Source organism: Carcharhinus amblyrhynchos, chromosome 25 (genome assembly GCF_965287045.1).
Source record: "Carcharhinus amblyrhynchos chromosome 25, sCarAmb.v2.hapA, whole genome shotgun sequence".
Lineage (NCBI taxonomy): Eukaryota > Metazoa > Chordata > Chondrichthyes > Carcharhiniformes > Carcharhinidae > Carcharhinus > Carcharhinus amblyrhynchos.
In genome coordinates, this window is record NC_137348.1 from 8008782 (window position 1) to 8033561 (window position 24780).

Sequence of the window (24780 nt, forward strand, 5' to 3'; positions counted from 1 at the left end):
CATATATAGGCACAAACTCAACTTACAAGATAATGCTTGGAATGCCAGCCTTCATAGGTAATCAAGTCTTAAATGTACAGACAATGTGAGTGGTCCCAGCAGCAACTGAAGGCAGGGGGAAACTACAAAAACCAGAACACACTGCGCGCAGAGCACATGCGCAGTGGGCTGAGCAGCGGTGCACATGCGCAAAACGGGCCGATCAGCGGAGCACATGCGCAGTGGGATGAGCCGCCGAGCATATGCGCAGTAGGCTGAACTGCGGGGTGCATGTGCAATGAGCTGAGTCGCGGCGCACATGCGCAGTTGTTTGATCCGCGGAGCGCGGGTGAAAGGTCACACTGGTTGGTGGGTCGGGCAGAGGGAGAGATCCGTGTACCGCGGGCACACTGCCATGCTGGGCACCGAGAGTGTATGAGATCCAACCCCCGGGGGGCCATGTTTGTGCAGGAGGAGAAAATCTTCGCCGGGAAGGTGCTGAAGCTCCACATCTGCACCATGGAGGGGGTCGAGTGGCTGGAGGAGGTGACCGAGGAGACCAGCATCGAGCAACTCAAGGAGCGCTGCCTGAAGCACGTAAGGCCCAGGGGGGAGATATGGGGAGGGGTCGGTGGGAGGGGGAATTTGTGGGGAGAGCGGGATGTGGGGAGGGGGCTTTGGCGGCGAGTGTGAGGGGGGAGAGGGTATGTGGGAGAGGAGTTTGTGGGGAGGAAGGGGCTGTGGGTGGGGAGTTTGTGGGGAGGAAGGGGCTGTGGGTGGGGAGTTTGTGGGGAGGAAGGGGCTGTGGGTGGGGAGTTTGTGGGGGGAAGGGGCTGTGGGTGGGGAGTTTGTGGGGGGAAGGGGCTGTGGGTGGGGAGTTTGTGGGGGGAAGGGGCTGTGGGTGGGGAGTTTGTGGGGGGAAGGGGCTGTGGGTGGGGAGGTTTTTTGGCATCTGTGAGGGAGGGTAGTTTGTGGGGAGGGTGGTATTGGGGCAGTGAGGTTGAGGGGGTTTATGGAGGACGAGGAGAGGGTTTTGTCACTGAGGGAGATTTGTGGGAGGTGAGAGGGTTTATGGGCTTGAGTGGGCTTTGTGGGGAAGACATTGAGGTGGTTTTATGAGGATGAGAAAAGGGTTTTGGGGGGGATTTCTGGGAGGAGTTTGGGGATTTAGAGGGTTTGACGGAGGGGTTCTGTGCCTGATGGGGACAAAGATGTGAAGGAGAGAGTTTGTGGGGAAGGGTTTTGGAGTTCTTGGGACAAGCTTTTGTGGGGGATGTGGAAAATAATTTGCACGAAGGGGGAAACAGTTTGGAGAAGAGGCAGGGAGGGTGTTGTTTAGTGGGAATGGATATGAGGAGTTGAGGAAGAGCTAGGGGATGGATAATTGGGATAGTAGATGTGGTGAAATGTTGGGAAGGGGGTGGCAACGTGGAAGTAAATTGGTAGGGCTCCGGCCTTTGAACATACAGGTCTAGGTCCATGTCCAGCTCCAGAGCTTGGCACGTAAAAATCAAGGCTGATCCTCCAATACAGTACTGATGGAGCACTGCACAGCCGGAAGGGCCGCCTTCCAGATGAGATGTTAAACTGAAGTCCCATCCAGTTAGATGTAAAAGATCCCATTGCACCATATAAAAGTAGGGAGGTCTTGCTGCAGCTGTATAGGGCATTGGTGAGGCCGCAGCTGGAGTACTGTGTGCAGTTTTGGGCGCCGCACCTGCGCAAGGATATTTTGGCCCTGGAGGGAGTGCAGAGGAGGTTTACTAGGCTGATACCGGAGTTGAGGGGATTGAGCTATGAGGAGAGGCTGAATAAACTAGGCTTGTACTCGTTAGAGTTTAGAAGAATGAGGGGAGATCTCATTGAGACGTATAAGATGATGAATGGGATGGATAGGATAGAGGTGGAGAGACTCTTCCCGCTCAAAAAAGACAGTAGGACTAGGGGGCACAGCCTCAAGATAAAGGGGAGGCGGTTTAGAACGGAGTTGAGGAGGAACTTCTTCACTCAAAGGGTGGTGAATCTCTGGAATTCTCTGCCCGTTGAAGTGGTGGAGGCTGCCTCGCTAAATATTTTTAAGAAGCGGGTTGATGGGTTCTTGATAAGAGAGGGGATTAAGGGTTATGGGGAGAGGGCGGGAAAGTGGAACTGAGCTACAACAGATCAGCCATGATCTTATTGAATGGCGGGGCAGGCTCGAAGGGCTAGATGGCCTACTCCTGCTCCTATTTCTTATGTTCTTATGTTCTTATTATCTGGAAGAAGAGCAGGGGAGCTATCCACAGTGCCCAGGCCAAGATTTATTCCTCAGTTAGCATCAGAAAAACAAGATTATCTAGTGATCGTCACATATTTACTCCCATTCGTAAATGTTGGTGGAATACAGAGGTTACTCTGTGATGCTGTCACAACCAAAGCAGAATTGATGATGAGGGGGCGATGGTGGAATTGTGGAAGGGATGGAGGAGGCCAGGTTGTAGGAGTGGACTGGTTGATGTGGGAACAGGAGGAGGCAACGAGAGAGTGGATTGGAGAGTTGAGTTAGGAGATGTGGTTGGGCGGAGGCTGCTCTACATGCTGGATCCTGAGGGAATCTGCCCCATTATCTCCTTGAGGTTGCACCATTTCCTTATAAACCCTGATGCACAGTGTAATTCAGCGTTCCTTCTTTCTGTTCTAGAAACTAGATGCTATATTATTTTAAAAAGCTACCTCACTTTCTTTCTAATGCAATGTTTGCCTGTGATTTACACATTGTTAAAGGATTTAATTAACCCTTTTCTGTGGTTAGAATAAGTTTGAACAAGTCACTGCGCAAGATTAGTAGTGGAGAAAGAGCAGCCTATGGTCATCTGGTACTATGCCAAGATTAGCAGTATGTTACAGTTTGGTTCTTAAACTAGTGCATTTGAATCCATTTTAGTTATTTTAAGCAAAATTTTGTCATTCATTATCGGGTTTGAAAGATTGGAGAAATTTGCCTTCTGCACAGTGTATGGAGATTTTAAACTCGCTGGTGTCACCTGTGCTGTAATTCACAAACTGGAATGTAAGTACTGTAATAGGTTAGTTGGATTGGTTGACATTCTTTCACCTCTGGGAGATGATGCGTACACAGCAGATAATCCATTTTGGTGGACTGTCTTTGTTTGGTGCCAGCGGCTGTGAAAATCAGTCCTTGAGATGCACTGTGCTTGAAGTTGTCAAGTGACGTTATCAGTTGTTTTCTGCATTGGCACCTGTTGCCAAGCTTTTCCCTCTTTCACCAGTTATTGATTCCCAGACCCAATAGTGCATGTTTAGGGCTTTCATGCTACACTTGCAAACATCCTTGAATAGCAACCTTGGTGTCCCACTGGTCTCTGGTTTTGGCTATCCTCAAGACCAGTACTCTGCAACACCGTGACCTCAGCCCATTACTGAACTCCTTATACACCTACAACTATGTGAGCAAATTCCCGTCCAACTCCATTTTCAAGTTTGCTGATGCCAACAGCATAGTGGGTTAGATCTCAAACAATGATGAAATGGCGTACAGGATGGAGAGAGTCTGGTGAACTGGTGCAATGACAATCTCCCTCAATGTCAGTAAAATGAAGGAGATAGTCATCGACTTCAGGAAGCATAGTGGAGGATATGTGCCTGTTTACGTCAATGGGGATGAAGTGGGAATGGTCAAGAGCTTCAAGTTTCTAGGTATCCTGATCACCAACAACCTGTCCTGGTCCCTCCACGCTGACCCACACCTCTATTTTCTCAGGCTAAGGAAATTCAGCATGTCCACTACGACTTTCTCCACTTTTTACAGATGCACCATAGAAAGCACCCTTTCCGGATCTGTCACGGCTGGGTATTCGTCCTGCTCTGTCCAAGACCACAAGAAACAAAGGACTGTGAATATAGCCCATCCATCACGCAAATCAGCCTTCCATCTACACTTCCCGCTGCCATGGAAAAGTAGCCAGCATAATCAAGGACTCCACACGTGCCAGACATGCTCTCTTCCTTCGGGAAAAAGATACAAAGGTTTCAGAGCACAACTGATTTCGAGAATAATTTCCTCCCTGCTGCCGACTGATTTCGAGAATAATTTCCTCCCTGCTGCCACCAGACTTTTCAATAGACCTACCTGATATCAAGCTGATCTTTCTCTACCCCCATCTATGACTGTAACACTGCTCCCCTGTATTCTCTGAACAGCGTGCTTTGGCTGTATAGCGTGCAAGAAGCAATGCTTTTCATTGCATCACAATACATGTGACAATAATAAATCAAATCAATACAGAGAGCGCTTGAGTATTTGAGCGTCTCCAATCCTGCGGATGTACCCCATCCATGAAGATGGCACGGTTCAAGCTGGCACTGTTTGATTTGTGCTAGCACACTAGGGAGCTCTACTTCCTCTGAGGGTTCCCTCATTGGTGATTTGCTCCTGACAGAATATACCAATAATGTACCACAGACAGAAAAGATGGAAATTACAAAGCTTCTTTTCTGGTAGTTATAAATCATCCATGTTCACAGCCATGCAGCAAGGTGCTGAGAGCTTGGGTGTTGAAACCATCATCATGTTTTTGCACATCAGCTGACAGTGGTACTGCTTTTGGGATGTGTGTCGAGTTCTGTATCAACGGATACATAGCTTCACTGTCAATTCAAGGTAGTAAATTTTACTGGCCTCCTAGCTTTGATCTGAGGCAGAGGTTTAACTCCAGTAGTAGTATATGGTGAAAGAATAAGGTTGAAGCATGTCTTTACCTTAAGCAAGTTTATTCTCGGAGCAGCTCATCATACAGGCAGCCTCTGACTGCTTCCCCACACCTACTTGTTTCAACTGCGTTCTTTTATACTCTTGGAGGTTGTACCAGTGATCATCACCTGTCTTTAACAATGTAAGTACCAAAACATGCAATTACTGATACATTGACAACTTTGCCCCTTACAGTTACAGGCAGGTGTAAGATAGTGCATGAGTCTTTGTAGCTGAGTTATCACGTGGGTGACTAGCACGGCATCATATGGAGTTCCCTGATCGTGAACAGTGTGTTTTTACCTTTGCTTTCAGTCTTGATGGATTGTAGAGGTTGCCATCTGATGTATCGGACTATATTGTTTTCCCCTTTTTAGATGGAAGAGTTGGATGAATTGTTCAGTTCTGTATAGGTTGGCAGTGCACATTGCATCAATACAGTCAGTTTTTAATTGTAAATAAAGATTTCACTCTTTAACCTCGTATAGAGCTGAAGTGTTGGTCCTAGTTTCATGGTCCAGAAGATTGCCATTCAAACCTTACTCACAAACTTGAGCGTACTTAATATGTGTTGACGCTTCAATGCAAAACTGAGAATTTGGTGGAGGTGCCTGTAAATTAAGGTTGAATCCACTTGTTCAGGTACCAGTTGCACTGTTCACATTGCAGTGCAACAACTCACCAAGGCTCCTTTGACAGCACCTTCCAAACTTGCAACCTATACCACCCAGAAGGACAAGGGCAACAGATACATGAAAACACCACCACCTGGAGGTTCCCCTCCAACCTCCACACCATCCTGATTTGGAACTACATCGTCATTCCTTCACTATCACTGGGGTCAAATGCACTGTGGTTGTACCTACAACACATGGACCGCAGTAGTTCATAAAAGTGGCTCGCCATCACCTTCTCGATGAAATAACTGCTACCCTGTTGAAAGAATTTAAAATTAAGTCTCCTGACTAACAATCATCTGACAAATACATAGTACAGAAATCATCATCTCATTTCAATTTTTGAGACCTTACTGTCTGCAAATGAACTTCTGAACTTGCTTGCATTGCAACAAAGACTACAATTTTGAGTGACATCTGTGTTGTGCTTTGGGACATCAGAGGACATTTGAAGGGACTTTACAAATGCCAGCTCTTTCTTTCCTGAACTGAAGTGCAAAATGAATGATCCTCGATCTACCCAAGTGAAATATAAAGTTTAAAAGTTTATTTACTTATTAAAGTTTATTTATTGGTCACAAGTAAAGCTGACATTAACACTGCAATGAAGTTGCTGTAAAATTCCCCAAGTCGCCACGGTCAGACGGCTGTTCGGGTCAATGCACCAAATCAGAACACCTTCCAGAATGTGGGAGAAAACCGGAGCATCTGGAGAAAACCCATGCAAACAGGGAAGAACATGCAGACTCCACACAGACAGTGACCCAAGCAGGGAATTGAACCCAGGTCTCTGAAGCAAAAGTGCTAACCACTGTGCTACCATGTCGCCTTACCTTGGATATCTCTGAGCTATTTCAGTTATGAACATGGTTAGTTGTATGGGAGGTGTAGCCCAAGGAGCAATGCAAAGTTTCATATGGCCTGATGTCTGTCCTTACAGGGGAGATAATTTCAGCATTGATTCTATTTTTAGCATGTTGCTCATTTGCTATTAAATTACTGACTGTTTATTCCCAGCAGTGTTCTTTTTCCCCACTGAACTCTGATTTAGGATGTGAGGAGATTGGGATGTGATCTTTTCACTGTTGGAAAATTTGTTTTATGATTTGGATTTTTAGTTTTATTTGTCCACTGACAGTGAGTGTGATATAAAAGCATATGCTTTCAGTGCTACAAAACAAAGCGTTTGAGGTAACCTGTGTTCACAGTTTATCCAAAGTTGTAACACTCCACTTGCTTATAATATATGCACTGAGTTCCTGTTAAGAGTGAAGTGTAATATTTGGAGTGCGGTGCATTTATATCAAGGAGTTCTTTATTGCTTTTGTATTGATCTGCTAGATACATATTTCTGCCAAAAAACTATGGAGGGCATCTCAGTAGAATTTAATGTTGTAATTTGGAAGACTGATTATTTTGTACTTGATGCCGTTGATTGATCTTGTAGCTCAGGAGACGGGTAATCCACATTACTGAGCTGCTTCAGTGTGAATTGGACAGGCTGAGCGTGTGGGAATAAACATGGCAGATGCAGTATAATGTAGATAAATGTGAGGTTATCCACTTTGGTAGCAATAATAGGAAGACATATTATTACTTGAACGGGTGTAAATTGAGAGAGGTGGATACTCAGCGAGACCTTGGTGCATAAGTCGCTGAAAGTAAGCGTGCAGGGACAGCAGACAGTAAGGAAGGCACGGTGACACAGTGGTTAGCACTGCTGCTTCACAGTGCCAGGGACCCGAGTGCGATTCCTGGCTTGGTCATTGTCTGTGTGGAGTTTGCACGCTCTCCCCGTGTCTACGTTGGTTTCTTCCTACATTCTGAAGGATGTGCTTTTTAGGTGCATTGACCCGAACAGGTGCCAGACTGTGGCAACTAGGGGAATTTCACAGGAACTTCATTGCAGTGTTAATGTAAGCCTTATTCATGACTAATAAATAAACTTTACTTTTTATAAATAGTATGTTGACCTTCATAGTGAGAGGATTTGAGTATACTGTTTATATAGGGCATTGGTGAGGCCGCATCTGGAATTTTGTGTTCAGTTTTGGTGTCTTTAGATGAAGAAGGATGTCCTTACTGTAGAGGGAGTACAGCGAAGGTTTACCAGGCTGATTCCTGGGATGACAGGTCAGCTAAATGAGGAGAGATTAAGTCAGTTAGGATTATATTCACTGGAGTTTAGAAGAGACGGAGAGGATCTCATGGAAACTTATAAAATTCTAACAGGGTTAGATAGAATAGATTCAGAGAGAATATTCCCAATGGTGGGGGAGTCTAGAACTATGGATCATAGTTTGAGGATAAGGAATAAACCTTGTAGAACTGAGGTGAGGAGAAATTTCTTCACCCAGAGGGTGATGTATGTGCGGAATTCACTACCACAGGATGTAGTTGAGGCCAAAATGTTGTGTGATTCAAGAAGAAATTAGAGATAGCCCTTGAGGTTAAAGGGATATGGCGGGGTTGGAATCAGGATATTGAATTTGATGATCAGCCATGATCAAAATGAATGGTGGATCAGGCCCGAAGGGCCAAATGGCCTACTCCTGCTTCTAGTTTCTACAAAAATAAAAATCTTTACACGTGCATTCTTGGAAGTGTACCTTATTCTAAAGTTGGTTTTGATGGTCTTGGGGGTTTAGGGTATAGCTGCTTGTGACAGTTCAATAGGTAAATGATTTGCTGTATGTAACTAAACAGTGTAGTGTCCTGAGGTAAATGTGACAACTGGCCTTCACATTCTAGGCTACAAAAAGAATTTATCAGCCTGAGCATTAATAGCTATCCAGAGAATTCTGAAGCTCTGATGTATTCATTGCAACATTAAGCTTGCATATGAATAATTTTACCTGAGTTTTAGCCAGTGTATGAGAAGAGAATAATAAATTCTTGGGATTACTCAGAGTAAGCAGGACCTGTATGTGTAGCAGTTTTGAGTGCAAGTATCATTTTCACTCATCAACAAATTATCTTAACCGTCCTCTGGATTAGTGTATTTTATAAACAACTAAATATAGCTAACTTCAGGTCACTATGAGGGCAGCAATAAATCAAGGTTGCAAGCTGTAAGTAATAATGACCCGCGGTCAGCTGAGGTTGAAACAGGAGAAGTTTGTGTAGGAAAATATCTCAATTCGCTTTTACGGTTTGGAAAAATGAGTGGATGCTGAAAGGGGAGGGAAAAAAATTGAGGATCAAGGTGGCGGGGAGATGCGGTCAGATGAAAAGTAGGACTTTAGGGAGTTTGGTTAAAGTTGGGGAGGGGTTGCAGAGGAGAGAAGCTTAATGACTGAAGAACTGCAGGACTGGGGCCATTGTTAGAGAAATGATTGAGAGATGCAAGGGCAATGAAGATCATTGTGACTTTGAAAATACGGGTGCGAGGTCCCTGGGTCAGAGTGGACCTTGGAGATAATGGAGCTGCACACTTTGAGTGTGAGGATGTGGCCGAACATTTTGTACTTTTTGAAATAAAAATGTGAGGAGACAGCTGGAGAGGTTTAGCCTGTAAATGCTGAATGCATGGTTTAGTGTTTTGGTAGAGCTGCAAGAAAGAAGCCTATTTCAGTAGCAGAGTGGATTCTACTTGGGAGAACCTGAAGTCAAGCAGCACACCCAGGTTCCCCATTCTCTGCCTCAACAGCTAATGAGATTGATGGAAGCCAAAGCTACCAGACAGAGGATAGTTTTAGTTTTGTTAATGATTTGATTTTGATTTATTATTGTCACATGTACTAACAGTGAAAAGTATTGTTTCTTGCACGGAGTGTAGTGTTACAGTCATAGCTAGGGTGTAGAGAAAGAGCAGCTTAATGCAAGGTAAGTCCATTCAAAAGTCTGACAGCAGCAGGGAAGAAGCTGTTGATACGTGACTTCAGACTTTTGTATCTTTCTCCTGATGAAAGAAGGTGGAAGAGAGAATGTTCGGGGTGTGTGGGATCCTTAATTATGCTGGCTGCTTTGCTGGGGCAGCAGGAAGTGTAGACAGAGTCAGTGGATGGGAGGCTGGTTTGCACAATGGATTGGACTGTATTCATGACCTTTTTGGTTCCTTGCAGTCTTGGGCAGAGCAGAGCTATACCAAGTTGTGATACAACCAGAAAGAATGCTTTCTATGTTGCATCCGTAAAAAAGTTGTAGCTGACATGCCAGATTTCCAAATGAACTGAAATATTGTCATTGGTTCTTGATTTTGGGCAAACAGTTTGAGAATATAGCAAGTATTGATATTATTAATGTGTTCGTCCTTCCATCTCGGAACTTGGATTTTTCTCTTTCTCCAATTTGCTGTTGCATTTTAATATTTTGAGGTTTGCTGTAAGCCTTGAGCTGGGTATTGGGATATCCTTCCTTTATCTTTGAATGTAGTTGTTGGTTCTTGCTAAACTTCAATAACTTAGCAGCTAACCCACATTGCAATGCTGTCATTCCCCACTGCACTGTTTCATCTATGTTGGCCACATTTAAAATAAAAGTTTATTACATTCTAACAGTATATAGGATGCAGGTCTCTGTTCTTTGGAGTGATGTGCTTTCTGTTGTAATTTCTGAACTATAACTGGCTATTCCTGACCAGGTGCTATTTTTGAAATTCTGGCTTTATCTTGTTGAACTGTGGCTTGGCCACAATTGGATGCCCAGATTGCCTGATTGGCATCATTCTTGAGAAAGCTGTGTAATGGTCTGAACTAGTTAAAACAAACTTCTGCTATGACAGCCAACTGGAAAGGCTGTTTTAAAGGTTAGTTTTCTTTGTGTTTTTTGAAAAGTCAGGGCTAAATTTCCAGGCCAAATTTCCTGTGTTCCTTTGCAGTTAGTCCCACCAATACTTTTCCACCGGATGTCCCTTGCTCTTTCCCCGAATGTGGGCACCATATTCATTCTCCCTTAAGTCCAAAAGGCACAGACCTGAATATAGTCAGCAATTGGTTGATCCATTCGCCAGAACCTGCTTAGACTGGCTATGGCAAGCATTATTAGGCCCTCCTCTGTACTAAAACTAACCATTAGTTTATGGCCATCTGGAAATGCAAATGCTGAACCCTAAGAGGTGCATGGCTTCGAGTGCATCCCAAAAGATGTGCTCAGACCATAAAACACAAACTGGGAAAATATTATCACCCATCAAGCTTGTTCCTTGGACAGACTATTCGCATTATTTATTAGGTTTTCTGCTCAACCTTTTATGACACCTGAGGAAGAATGCTGTCAGATGTCTTTCTCCTGAAAAGATGGAAGAATTATCTAATCGTACACCTGGATCAGGTGTCTTCTAGCAATACAGATCTATCCCATATTGAATGTATTGAAGCCATTGGATTTGCAAAGCTGTAAGATGCTACTAATTCCCTCTACAATTCATTGATGCCTGATTTTAGAGTACCAAGGATGCTAATCCCTCTGGTCCAAGTGACCATTATTCACATAAGGGAGATTCCACTTTCTTATACGATCCTGTCCTTGTTGACTCTAGCATGCACTTCTAGCAGGGGATGCAGGCACTGCCTAACTTTTCAACCTTCCTGTGCCAACAGTGTTGTGGCTAATTATAGCATCTTGGCACTCACCTGATAAAAGGGGTTATCTCAGCACAACGCAGTGACCAGACTTCCTACTGTATGTGACTATTTTCAGCAGTGATTTGAAAAAGTCAGTCAGAGATTTATGCAGAATAAGAAGGATATTGCCATTTAAAAAAAAAATCCACTTCTGACTCTGGCAGAGTAATTAGCACTGTTGCCTCACAGCGCCATGGACCCAGGTTTGATTCCAGCCTTGGGTGACTGTGTGGAGTTTGCACGTTCTCTCTGTGTCTTGAATTGAATTGATTTATTAGTGTCACATGTATTGGGATACAGTGAAAAGTATTGTTTCTTGCGAGCTGTTACAGACAAAATATACTATTCATAGAGTAGAAGGAGGGAAACTAAAGGACAGTCTGCAGGATATAGTGTTGCGGTTACCAATAGTGAGGAAAAAGTTCAACTTAACGTGTTAGGACCATTCAAAGGTCTCAGAAGAAACTGTTTTTGAGTCAGTTGGTATGTATTCTCAGACTTCTGTATCTTTTTCCCGATAGAAGGAGGTGGAAGAGCGTATGTCAGTGTGGACAAGAACGAGGGCTGTGAGGTTGGTAAGCAAACTGCACACGGTACAAAGATGAAAAGGAATGTAGTGGTAATTGGGGATAGTGCGGTTAAGGGTATTGACACTGTCCTTTGTCACAATGACAAAGAGCACAGAAGGGTGTGTTGTCTGCCTGGTGCTCGGGTCCAGGATGTTACATCTGGGCTGCAGAGGAACCTGGAGTGGGAGGGTGAGAATCCGGTTGTTGTAGTGCACCTGGGTGCCAACGACGTAGGCAAAATGCAAACTGAGGATCTGGGCAGGGAGTATGAAAAGCTGGGAATGGAATTAAAAAGTAGAACCGACAAGGTGGTTATCTCTGGATTACTGCCTGAACCGTGTGCAGATGGGCGTAGGGTTGATAAGATTAAGGAAGTGAATGGGTGGCTCAGGGATTGGTGTGGGAGGAATGGGTTTGAATTTATGGGGCATTGGCACCAGTATTGGGGTAGGTGGGACCTGTTCAGGTGGGATGGGGTTGGTCTGAACCGTGCTGGGACCAGAGTCCTGGCGAATCGTGTAGATAGGGCTTTAAACTAATTAGGGGGGCGGGGGGGAGGGTGCGAGGGTAGGTGAAATTACAGGGTCTAAAGTAAAAGAGTGGGTACAGGTATGGGAAGAGGCCAAGGATGTCTCAATAATAAAGGGAGTCGGGGGCGTGAGTAAGGTTGGTGGCGTTCCTGCAAATAGGGTACAGGTGAAGGCTGGGATGAAGACACTTTATCTGAATGCACGTAGCATTCGGAATAAAATGAATGATCAGCACAAATGGATATGATCTGGTGGCCATTACAGAGACGTGGCTGCAGGGTGACAGGGACTGGGAGCTGAATGTACAGGGGTATCAAGTGTTTAGGAAGGATAGGTGAGAGGAAAAAGTGGGGGGGGGCGTAGCTCTGCTGATTAAGGATAGCATCAGGGTGGTAGTAAGGGATGATATAGGAGCCAAAGAGCAGAAAGCGGAATCGTTGTGGGTGGAGATTAGGAACAGCAAAGGGAGGAAGACGCTGGTGGGTGTCGTCTTTAGGCCCCCAAATAATGATCTGGAGGTGGGACAGGCTATTAACGTGCAAATATAATTATGGGGGATTTCAATCTACATATTGATTGGTTGACCCATGCTGGACGCGGTGGGCTTGAAGAAGAGTTCTTGGAATGCTGCTGGGATAGTTTCCTTGAACAGTGTGTGTTGGAGCCGACGAGGGAGCGAGCTATCTTGGATCTGGTGTTATGTAATGAGGCAGGTAGAATTAGGGACCTTGTGGTGAAGGATCCTCTTGGGAAGAGTGATCATTGTATGGTGGAATTTCTGATGCAGATGGAGGAGGAGAAAGTGGGTTCCCGGACCTGTGTCCTTTGTTTGAACAGAGGGGAGTACGATAGGATGAGAGAGGAATTGGCAAATGTTGATTGTGGGAGCACATTGGAAGGTAGGTCTGCTGAGGAACAGTGGGGGATCTTTAAGGAGATTTTTCTTGGTGCTCAGCAGAAATTTATTCCAATGGTTAAAAAGGATCATAGGAGGAGAGATAATCAGCCATGGATAACGAAGGAGGTAAAGGAGAGTATTAAATTAAAAGCGGATGCGTTTAGAGTAGCTAAGAGTAGTGGGCGAGAAGAGGATTGGGAGAGGTTTAAATATCAACAAAGAATGATGAAGAATTTGATAAAGAAGGGTAGGATAAACTATGAAGCTGGGCTAGCGCTAAGTATAAAAAAGGATAGTAAGAGTTTTTATAAATATATAAAAAGGAAGAGGCTGACTAGGGTGAACGTTGGACCCTTAGAGGATGAGAGGGGGGACTTAGTGGTAGGGGATGGGGAAATGGCTGAGGCCTTAAATAACTTTTTTGTTTCGGTCTTCACGGAGGAGGATGTGAATAGTTTGCCGGTGTTAGCGATGGAAAGATGGTAGGAGTGGAGGGCCTGAATGACGTTATTGTTACTAGAGAGGCAGTGCTCGACAGACTGGAGGGACTGATTGTGGACATGTCCCTAGGACCGGATGGAATGCATCCGAGGGTTCTGAAAGAAATGGCGGAGGTGATAGTGGATGCCTTGATGATTATTTTCCAAACGTCACTGGATTCCGGGGAAGTGCCGGAAGATTGGAAAACAGCTGATGTTACGCCGTTGTTTAAGAAGGGTGGCAGGCAAAAGGCAGGGAATTATAGGCCGGTTAGTTTAACGTCTGTTGTAGGTAAAATGCTAGAATCTGTGATCAAGGAGAAAATAACGAGGCATCTTGAGGAGAATTATTTGATAGAGCAGACGCAGCACAGTTTCGTTAAGGGGAAATCGTGTCTGACGAATTTATTGGAGTTCTATGAGGATGTGTCTAGGGTGGTGGATAGAGGAGAGCCGGTAGATGTGGTGTTTCTTGATTTTCAGAAGGCGTTTAATAAGGTGCCGCACAAGAGGTTATTACAGAAGGTTAGGGGGCATGGAGTTGGGGGTACGGTGTTAGCGTGGATAGGGGATTGGCTGTCAAATAGGAGGCAGAGAGTGGGGGTCAATGGGTGCTATTCAGATTGGCGGTTGGTGACTAGTGCAGTGCCCCAGGGATCAGTGCTGGGGCGTCAGCTATTTACCATTTATATAGATGATCTGGAGGAGGGAACCGAGTGTATGGTGTCGAAATTTGCTGATGATACCAAGATTGGTGGAACGGCAAATTGTGCGGAGGGTGTGGAAAGTCTGCAGAAGGATCTAGATAGGCTGGGTGAATGGGCCCGGAACTGGCAAATGGAATTTAATGTTGGCAAGTGTGAAGTTGTCCACTTTGGTAGGAATAATGGTAGGAAGGACTATTACTTACATGGCGAAAAACTGCAGCATGCAACGGTGCAGAGGGACTTCGGGTTCCTTGTGCATGAGTCGCAAAAACCCAGCCTACAGGTGCAGCAGGTGGTCAGGAAGGCAAATGGAATGCTGGCCTTCATAGCGAGGGGGATTGAATATAAAAGTAGGGAGGTCTTGCTGCAACTGTACAGGGCACTGGTGAGGCCACAGCTGGAGTACTGTGTGCAGTTTTGGTCGCCGCACTTACGCAAGGATATTTTGCCTTGGAGGGAGTGCAGAGGAGGTTTACTAGGCTGATACTGGAGTTGAGGGGGTTGAACTATGAGGAGAGGCTGAATAAACTAGGCTTGTACTCGTTAGAGTTTAGAAGAATGAGGGGAGATCTCATTGAGACATATAAAATGATGAATGGGATGGATAGGATAGAGGTGAAGAGGCTCTTCCCGCTCAGAAAGGACAGTAGGATTAGAGGGCACAGCCTCAAGGTAAGGGGGGGGGGGAGCAGTTTAGAACGGAGTTGAGGAGGAACTTCTTCACTCAAAGGGTGGTGAATCTCTGGAATTCTCTGCCCGTTGAAGTGGTGGAGGCTGCCTCGCTAAATATATTTAAGACGCGGGTAGATAGGTTTTTGATAGGCAAGGGGATTAAGGGTTATGGGGAGAAGGCGGGAAAGTGGAACTGAGCCACGACAGATCAGCCATGATCTTATTGAATGGCGGGGCAGGCTCGAAGGGCTAGATGGCCTACTCCTGCTCCTATTTCTTATGTTCTTATGTCTGGGGTGCTTGGGGTCTTTGCATTCCTGTGGCAGTGGAAAGTGTAAATGGAGTTAATGGATAAGAGGATGGTTTGCGTGATGGACTGGCCTACACTCTTTGTAATTTCTTGCGGTCTTGGTCAGAACAGGAGCCATACCAAGCTGTGATACAACCAGAAAGGATGCTTTCCATGGTGCATCTATAGAAATTGGTGAGAGTTGTAGCAAACGTGCTGAATTTCCTTACCCTTCTGAGAACGTAGAGGTGATGATAGGCTTTCTTAACTATAGTTAAGTGGGTTTCCTCCAGGTGCACCAGTTTCCTTTCTGAATGCAGAATTAGGTGGATTGGCCGTGCTAAATTGTCCCTTAATGTCCGCTGATGTGTAGGTTGGGGGGATTAGCAGGGTCAAAACGTGGGTTTGGAGATGTCAAGTTTGGTTGAAATGTGCTAGTTCAAAACCAGCAGCTCCTGGCTGTTTAGTCTGGATTATAAACTCCTTAGGTTAGCTGCTTTCGGGAATGCTAAAATTTGAATCAGTGCAGTCACAGTGCCGATCAGAGTTTGGGGCGTTGTGTGGAAAGTAGAGAAAGGAGGACATGGAACTTACCAGAGATGTCTACAGTTGTGCACTGCAGACAAACAGAAATCTAAAGCACCACTTTGCTGAAGAGTAATGGGAACAAGAAGGTCAGGTGATGGCCAAGAAGAAGATTGATGACTGAATTTCATACTTGTGAAGAACTATGTGGAATGGATATCTGAAGGTAGAGGTGCTAGAATTTAAGAAATGGATTCTCTGGTTGGTAGGATGCTGTAGGCATTGCCACATTGACTAAATTAAAATGGACCTTCCTCATCTGTATTGGTCTTGAGTTAAGTGATGTTGTGGATATTGGTGTAGTCCTCTTGGCCAACCATCAAACTTCTACACTGAAATTTGAACTTCATCTAAAACTGTGCCATATTGTAAAGAATTTGCCAAGTTTCTTTCAGTCATTGTCCCTGTGCTTAATAACCTACATTGACTCCCAGTCTCATCCTTGTGTCCTAACCCCACCAGGGACACACTCTTTCTAACCTCCTCTTGCCTTTACAGCTCTCCAAGAACTCTACATCCCTCCAAGTCTGGCTACTTGTGTATCCCTCACTCTGTTTGCCTCCTCAGTGCTGCCATGCTTTCAGCTATTGAAACCAAAGCTCTGCAGTCTCTTTCTTCATTTTAAGTCCTTCCATAAAACCTATCTCTTGGACCAAGTTTCACACTTCTTAATTTTCTCTTCCTTGGGTTGTGTCAGTATTTTTTTTGGTCTGATTATGCTTTTGTGAATTGCCTTGGGATATTTTGCTACAGTTAGTGCTACATAACTGGGAGCAGTAGTGGTATAGCTTTAATCCACACTAATTCAAATTATGTTGAATGGGGTCCTTTTTTTGCCACTGGGTGTCTGATACAAGGTAATGCTCCAAGCCCCAACACTTAACATCCACTTTTGATGAAAGGTCATTAACCCAACACGTTCACCCTGTTTCTCTCTCTCTCCACTGAAGCTGCCTTACTTGAGTGTTTCCTGTTATAACAAAGATTCCTCACCTGGTTGAACATAAAAGCTTCCTTCTGCAGTTGATAAATGGCTCATTTATTGTTTGAAGCCATACAGTCTATGGTGTTTGGTGAATGATATTCATTTTTTAAAGAGAAACTCAGCCTCCAGAGGAGAAAGCTGAGCATGAGAACTTGAATTGATAGTATGTAATAAAATCCACCTGGGTGATAGTCATTGTAAGTAGATCACAGCTGTTCTAACACAGTCTGCACTGGGAGAGATCAAAAGTACAAACATACATGCACACTTGGGCTCTGTCTCACTCCCTTTCACCATGTTGTGGGAATTCCAGGACGTTAACCGAATGACACCAAAGGAATAGTGACAAGTTGTGGCTTTGTGTTGGTGGGCTGTGATTGGTGTAGTCATGGGATTGCAACACTTGTAGTTTTAGATGGTGGAGATAATGGGGCAGGAGGCACTGTTACCTGACATGTATGTGCCCCTCTTGCCACTCGGACTTCAAAAGAGTGAGTGTGTGTGAAATTTTCATAGCTGCTGTATAATTATAATCTTCATTCCAAACTTAGGTTATTTGACTAGGTCGTTTTGTAGTTTTTCAAGACTATAATGATATACTGTTTCTGACAAAGCTATCACAAAACATTCCAACAACGTAAGATGCTTTGTTAGGAGGATTGGGCGTAATGTTATTGAGTGGTTTGCTGAGATTAATCATGAATAGCTGAGTGCAAGCTTGTGAGATTCCAGCTGAAGCATTAGCATGGATGCTGTTGGGGGAACGGGAACAAGAGATGGATATTTTTGGTCTCGGGGAATTGAGGAATATGGGGAGGGAGCGGGAACACAGAGTTGAAGCCCAAAGTCAGCCATGATCATAATGAATGATGGAGTAAGCTCGACGGGATGTGTGGTGGTCTAATGCTCCTGTTTCTTATCTTCTTGTGAAATATCCCGTTGGGTATTTGTACCCAACAGCTTTTCAGTGATCCCTGTAGGAAGTGCACGTACTCAACTGAGGGGGGATTTTTCCTCATTCCCGGTGTCTACACATCTATACTCCGATAACAACTGCCTATTTATAGGAAGGCAGGAGAGTTGATTGGTAAAGAAGACAAGCACATTGGGGTAACATTGTAGGTTTACGTATGATTTTGTGTTTCCTTTTTCCCTGGTGCCAGTGCGCTAACTGGACCTAGCAGCAACACTGGTTATTGCTTCAGTATTAGGTAGGTAAATGGGTTGGATCTAGGCTTGTGGTGCATTGTACCGTTACATCACTTTTTAACAACATGTACGGGATGTCTTGCAGTGTGTACAAGGAGGATTAGAAGATCCAAAGACGGTAACGCACCATAAACTCCTTCATGCCACCACAGAGAGGGTCCTGTCAGACACAAAGACTGTCATTGAGGAGAACCTCCAGGACAAAGGTGAGTGTCAGAGCAAGTGAATGGACAGAGAGGGTGTGTGGGAAAAACATTTACAATGTTATATTTCTGAAATAACGCAGCCTCTGCTTTGGAAGAGGACGAAGTTCATTTGAGAATGTGTGGCCCACTCTATATTAGGCCTTATTCCTGCTACAGTAACCTGCAGAGTACAGATGGCTGAGTGTGTATTGCATGGAGAGTAACAGATGGTTGGGATGGTCATGCGCTTCAGTGGTTTAGATCAACTAAGCAACTGATTCAGTCAACCAGAAGTGGAGCATGTGTTGCAACTTAAAGATGCTTGTGATGGTCTTTAATTTAACTGGGTTTTTCTCCTTTGTAACTTTGAGTTTCAATTTTCTGTTGCAGTTATTGAGTTTTTGTCTGCCAGCTTCAGGTGGCATTAGTATTGAGAAACTTGAACAAACCATTGAAATTGCAAGGAGTAGGTTAAGAAAGGAATGGTGGTGAGATGCTGAGCTAGGATTTTAATCGTGGTGAGGCTAGAATGGGTCTCTGCATTCTTGCATTAGGGAGTATTGTCTTAGGTTCTTGCTCACTGATACCTGCTGTGGGCAGCTACAAGAGTAGTCTTGTGATCAGTTGTGTTGAGAATAGAGTCAGTGTTGGTTGTAAAGCCCATAGTGGTCGTACGATTAGGAATCACCACATTTTTAGCATTGAAGGGCATTTATGAGAGGGAAACATTTACAAGCGAATAATCCAAATGATACAGCAGAAAGAAGATTATTCTAATTGGACTTTTCACATCCAGTACAGCAACTTTTGAAACTAAGCCAATATCTCTCAAAGTAAAATATTACTCTCCAGAAAGTGCCCGCAAATGAGGATATTTTAATATGCTGCAGATACTTCTTGATGCTGAGCTGTGATGTTTCTAAATTAACTCCGCTGTATTATATATACTCAAGTAGTGAGATGAGTGGATAATGTCTTCACTGAAAGCATTGGTTGCTGTTATCCCAAATCTATTTCCGCATTGTCCTTTTTTATTCTAGATGTTCTATTGTTAATTAAAAAGCGAGCACCTGCTGCCCCTCCCAAGATGGCTGACGTGTCTGCTGAAGAAAAGGTAAGCCCTTCTTTGAATTTTTGTTTCAACCTATCTAAAACCACCTTTTTGCATGAAAACAGCCAATCTAGGAAACTTCAAAGTTTATTTATTTATTAGCCACACGTAAGCCTCACATTAATACTGCAATGAAGTTACTGTGAAATTCCCCTAGTTCCCATGCTCAGGTGCCTGTTCGGGTCAATGCACCTAACCAATAAGTCTTTCAGACTGTCGGAGGAAACCAGAGCACGTGGAGGAAATCCACGCAGACACTGGGAGAATGTGCAGACTCCACACAGACAGTGATGCAAGCTGGGAATTGAACCTGGGTCCCTGGCACTGTGAAACATCTGTGCTAGCCACCATGCCACCCCCGGTGAACCATAGAAACCCTACAGTGCAGAAGGAGGCCAGTTGGCCCATCAAGCCTGCACTGACAACAATCCCAGCCAAGCACTATCCCCATAACCCCACATATTGACCCCACTAATCCCTTTAACCTATGCATCCCGGGACACTATAGGGCAATTTAGCATGGTCAAAGCACCTAACCCGCATATCTTTGGACTGTGTAATCTCTGGTTGCTTGAATTTCATTAGCCACAAAAGTTACTGGAACGCGCAAGTGCTTTTTATTATGACTTTTCCAATTTCTCCTTTCTGATGTTACTCTGTTAAGTTGGGAAGGTGCCACATCTGAAGCAGTTCTATACCGCTCTCAACATTTCCCACAGAAGGACAAGTGGGCTAGGGGGTGTTGGAACAATGACTGATTTGCTTCTCTGTCCCTGGGGTATTTGAAATCTGGTTACCTCACCTTGGTATTGAATGCTGTATTGCTGATTGCCTGCAACACATGCTCACTTTTCATAAAATACAGTCAATGCGTTTAATTCATTTTTTTCCTTTCCTTTCCTTTTCTGCCAGAAGAAACAGGAGCAAAAGGCACCAGATAAAGAAGCCATCATGAAGGTGACAGCTCAACTTGTTACACGGCAACCTGATCGGATGGTCACTCAGCACAACCTGCGAGATGTATGTGACTCATTTTATTTGCATCGTGTTTGGAAAAATGTTATTCTTAAAGCCTAACACCTTTCACAACATGGCTAAAATAGATTGATGCCCGTACTCCTACATTGACTTCTGATGAGTTTTTCTTGGTTTCCTATTCAGCGCCACCACGCTCATGATTGTGTGACTTGGAGTGTGACATGTTTATATCAGCAGTTTTGATATGAATCTGGGCATAGGAATCTGTATTAGAAATATAAAGTTGACAATGTATTACCTAGTTAAATGGAGCTTGAATTCTTTCTGAGCATCATAGTCAAATTATTCTTTACTGTCAGATTCAGCAGTTGGTTTAGGTGTTCACAGGACAGCGATGAGGATGCTGTACTAAACACAGGCCACAGCAAAAGCCACTCAGTTACTCATTTCACCCAAGGACTACGTTTGATTCCGGCTCTCCAGATACACTGCTGCAGGAGACCTACCAAATGAAAGCCTCTCAGTGATTGTGAAACTGGAGGAATACAGTGAATGTTAGAAACATGCTGTTATCACAAAGTTAAGTTGGAGCTCTGTTTAAATTGGTGAGATGACCTCCTCTCTCAAATAACAAGGTTGACTATATTCAGAGATTTGTATGCTAACTCATGATGGCTAAATGACTGCACAGACAAAACCTAAAGCACTTTTTGACTTTGGACAGTGTCACATGGGTGCTTTGTTCCAAGAAATGAACAATTGAATGGACTGATTGTATTGATATGGAATCATAGAATCCTACCGTGCAGGAGGAGGCCATTTGACCCATTGAGTCTGCACTGACCACAATCCCACCCAGGCCCTATCCCCATAATCCCAGGTGTTTACCCAAGCTAGTCCCCCTGACATTAAGGGGCAATTTAGCATGGCCAATCCACATAACCCACCCATTTTTGGGGGGAAAACTGGAGCACCCGGAGGAAACCCACACAGACACAGGGAGGACATGCAACTCCACAGAGACGAATCACCCAAGCTGGGAATCAAACCCAGGTACCTGGCGCTGTAAGGCAGCAGTGCCAGCCACTATGCTGCCCCTGGTGATGAGAAATACCTGGTTATCTGATTGTATTGATATGGAAATACCTGGTTATTAGATAAGATGAAGATTAGAATCAGTGGTGTGCAGATGAGGCGGAGAGCATTGTTGGAAGTTCAGTTGCGGTGTTAAAAAGACATTGACACAATAACTAAATGAACAATAGATCTTACAAGAAGGCTATGATTAATTAACAGCTGTTGGCAAAATACAAGATCTGCATTTACCAATTAGTGTCTATTATCTGACATTTGTTTTAGTTTAGTGTCAACATTACTTAACCATATACCAGTAAGGTGTAAATTTGTTCCTGTGTTTGTACCATTTTCTTGTGGGGTGAAATACTTTAAATTGTAATTTGTGACTCAGCCAATGCATGCATTTTGAGGAACGGGTCATTCATTATCTTTCTAGGTTTAAGCAATGCGGATAAGGTAATTGAGCTTCATCATAGTGTCTCAGTTTTCCTTTACTGTCATTGCAACTATTGTGGATACAGTTTTAATTTGTAGCAGGACTCAGTTGGGGACCAACTGACCCCCCTGCCTCACCCCACCAATCTCTGCATCTGAGGTTGGGGTAAATTGTAATGATCTGGTTAGAGGCCAGTACCTGTTTGTTTGAAGTAGACAAAGTTTGGAATCCCAAATGCTTGGAGAATAATGATATTGATATACAAGAGTAATGATAGCAACTGCAAGCATTAGTTACTGGGCTGACATTGGATGTTTGTGGGGGAGTGGGAGGGAAGTGGGCAATAGCAGTAATTCATTAATTGAGAATAATTTGTCAACTGACATGTAATTTCTAGTTTCAGACGGAACTCAGGAAAATCCTTGTTTCCCTAATAGAAGTGGCACAGAAGCTGCTAGCTCTAAATCCAGATGCTGTCGAACTATTTAAAAAGGCAAATGGTAAGAACGCAAATCGAATGCTCGAGTGGCCAATGCTGCTTTTTATGTTCTGGCACTGCTCTTATTGCTATACCTTCCTGTCTATAAATTTTGTTATTTATGTACACTCTTGATGCCTCAGTGGTTAAGTGTAGATTGGGAAGGTCAGTGGTTTGTGTTTAGCTATCCAGTGGCAGAACAGTGCACCCAGCCTCCAATGTCTCGGGCCTAGAGGGGGATTGTTGGCCAGTAACAGCTGCCAAGAGTTGAATGTGTGGTAACTAGGTGAATGATTGCACTGGACTTGGTTGTGAATCTGCTGCTGGGAACTACTTGTCTAGCATTAGAAGCACTGCAGTGGATGCTTCTGCACTTAGATGTTGTTCCGGGGAAGTGAGGTGCATGTTGAATTTTACTCTTGAGAGAAAGAATGAGGTGCAATCAGAGACAAAAGTTGAGATGATAAAAGTGAGATGATAAAATTAATCAAAAGAGTAGTATACTTATCCATATTGTATCAGAATTCAGGAAGTTATAAGGGAAGAGATTTGTCATCTTCCTGGTCACAGAGTCATAGAATTTTACAGCACAGAAATAGGCCATTTGGCTTATCGTGTCTGTGCCAGCTATCAAACACCTATCCATTCTAATCCCATTTTCCAGCACTTGGTCCATAGCCTTGGATGCTATGGCATTTCAGATGCTCATGTTGTGACGATTTCAGTGTCTACCACCCTTTTTAGGCACTGAGTTCCAGTTTTTCACCATCATCTGGGTGTAAAATTATGTTCTCAAATCTATGCCCCATGGTTATCCTCTACTGGGGGAAGATGTTTCTTCCTATCCACCCTGTCCCCCATAATTTTGTACATCTCCATCAGGTTCCCTCCTCAGCTTTCTCTGCTCTAAGGAAAACCTAACCAGCCTCTCTTTATAGCTGAAACGCTTCAGCCCAGATAACATCCTGGTGAATCTCCTTTGCATTCTTTCTAATGAAATCACATCCTTCCCATAGTGTGGTGACCAGAACTACACACAATACTTTAGCTATGGCCTAATGAGCGTTTTATGCAGCTCCATCATAACCTCACTGCTCTTACATTCTATGCCTCTACTAATAAAGACAAGTATCTTGTATGCCTTCTTAACCACCCTTCTTTGGACATGAACCCCCAGGTCTTTTTGGTTCTCTGTGCTATCATTCGTTGTGTGTTCTGTTACCTTGTTAGTCTTCCCAAAATGCATCACCCCTTACTTTTCAGGGTTAAGTTCCATTTGCCACTGTGTTCTGCCAGTGGTTATAAGCAGTAAATTGCTGACTTTCATTCTCGCCCTCTTAAAAATATTGATGAGCGCCAGCGCCTGAAAGAGAGAATTTCCTAGAATATACGATCGTAGGGCCTATAGAAAAATGTTACCCAAAGCGCACTGTTCTCCAGTTATGTTAGTGCCAAAGGAAAGTAACACACTGCATGTTCCCAGGCTGTCTGTGTAATAGACACACTCAAAACAAATAAGAGAAGGTTGCCCCAGGGAATGTAGAGCTGCCTGCTGTTATGAAATACAACTCTGGGTATTTCTGATTGATCCTTTCCCTTTTAACCTTTATTGATGTAGCAAAAGCAATTAGAGTCGGTTCAGAATGTCTACAAAGTTCTATGCCTGTTTTCCAAAATGTTTACCCTGATTATCATTTTGTGCTGATTGTCCGAGTGCTTGTACTGTTGAACTCTAAAGAGCTGCAGTTATTGATCTGCTCACCTATTTTAACAGATCTTAGTATTTGAATAGATTTTAAGCTGTCAAATGGAGTGTATTTATGGGTTACATTTCTATAATGCCTTTAAGATGGAAAAAGTCAGAATCGCTCTGCAAAAGGTGTCAGAAGTCAATGGGTTTTAAAGTAGAGGAATGCAAACTCAACCATGTTGAAGAGCTCATAATTTCTATTGCCACTGAATTATTCCACTCAAATCCAAGCTAAGCCAGGAAGTAATTATTTAACTGAGTAATGGTTGCTTTTGAGTGGAGGAGTTTTACTCACACAAGGGATTTGGGTGGGGATTGTTGGCTCGGCCAGCATTTATTGTCCATCCCTAATTGCTCTTAAGACGGTGGTGTTGAGCTGCCTTCTTGAAATGCCACAGTCGTGTACGTGCATGCAGTGTTGTTAGGGAGGGGGTTCCAGAATTTTCTCCCAGACACAGTGAAGGAACAGCGATTATATTTCCATGTCAGCTTGGCGCATGGCTTGGAGGGTAACTTGCAGGTGGTGGTGTTCCCATGTATCTGCTGCCCTTGCCCTTCTATTTGGTAGTGATCGTGGGTTTGGAATGTTGCTGTCTAAGGAACCTTTGTGAGTTGCTGCAGTGTATCTTGTAGGTGATGTACACTGCTACCACTGTGCTGCAGTGGTGCAGGGAGTGACTGGCAAGCTTCTTGAGTGTTGTTTGAGCTCTACTCATCCAGATAACTGGAGAGTATTCCATCACAATCCTGACTTGTGCCTTGTAGATGTTTGACAAGCTTTGGGGAATCAGTAGATGTGTTACTTGCTGCATGATTCCCAGCTTCTGATCTGTTCTTGTGGCCACAGTATTTATAGGGCTAGTCCAGTTCAC

General features: G+C 44.0%; 1 protein-coding gene across 2 annotated transcripts in view; it reads left to right on the top strand.

Moving 5' to 3' along the window:
- The first annotated feature begins 314 nt into the window (after positions 1 to 314).
- Positions 315 to 24780, top strand: part of ubac1 (UBA domain containing 1) — a 37227-nt gene continuing 12761 nt past the window's right edge. Inside the window, exons 1-5 of one of the 2 annotated variants that reach the window (XM_080212141.1) lie at positions 315 to 576; positions 17979 to 18099; positions 19119 to 19192; positions 20102 to 20209; positions 22078 to 22180. In XM_080212141.1, coding sequence (XP_080068267.1) covers positions 415 to 576; positions 17979 to 18099; positions 19119 to 19192; positions 20102 to 20209; positions 22078 to 22180 — 568 coding nt within the window. In that variant the 5' untranslated portion in view covers positions 315 to 414. The remainder of the gene's footprint in view (positions 577 to 17978; positions 18100 to 19118; positions 19193 to 20101; positions 20210 to 22077; positions 22181 to 24780) is intronic. The other variant, XM_080212142.1, reaches the window with a different exon arrangement.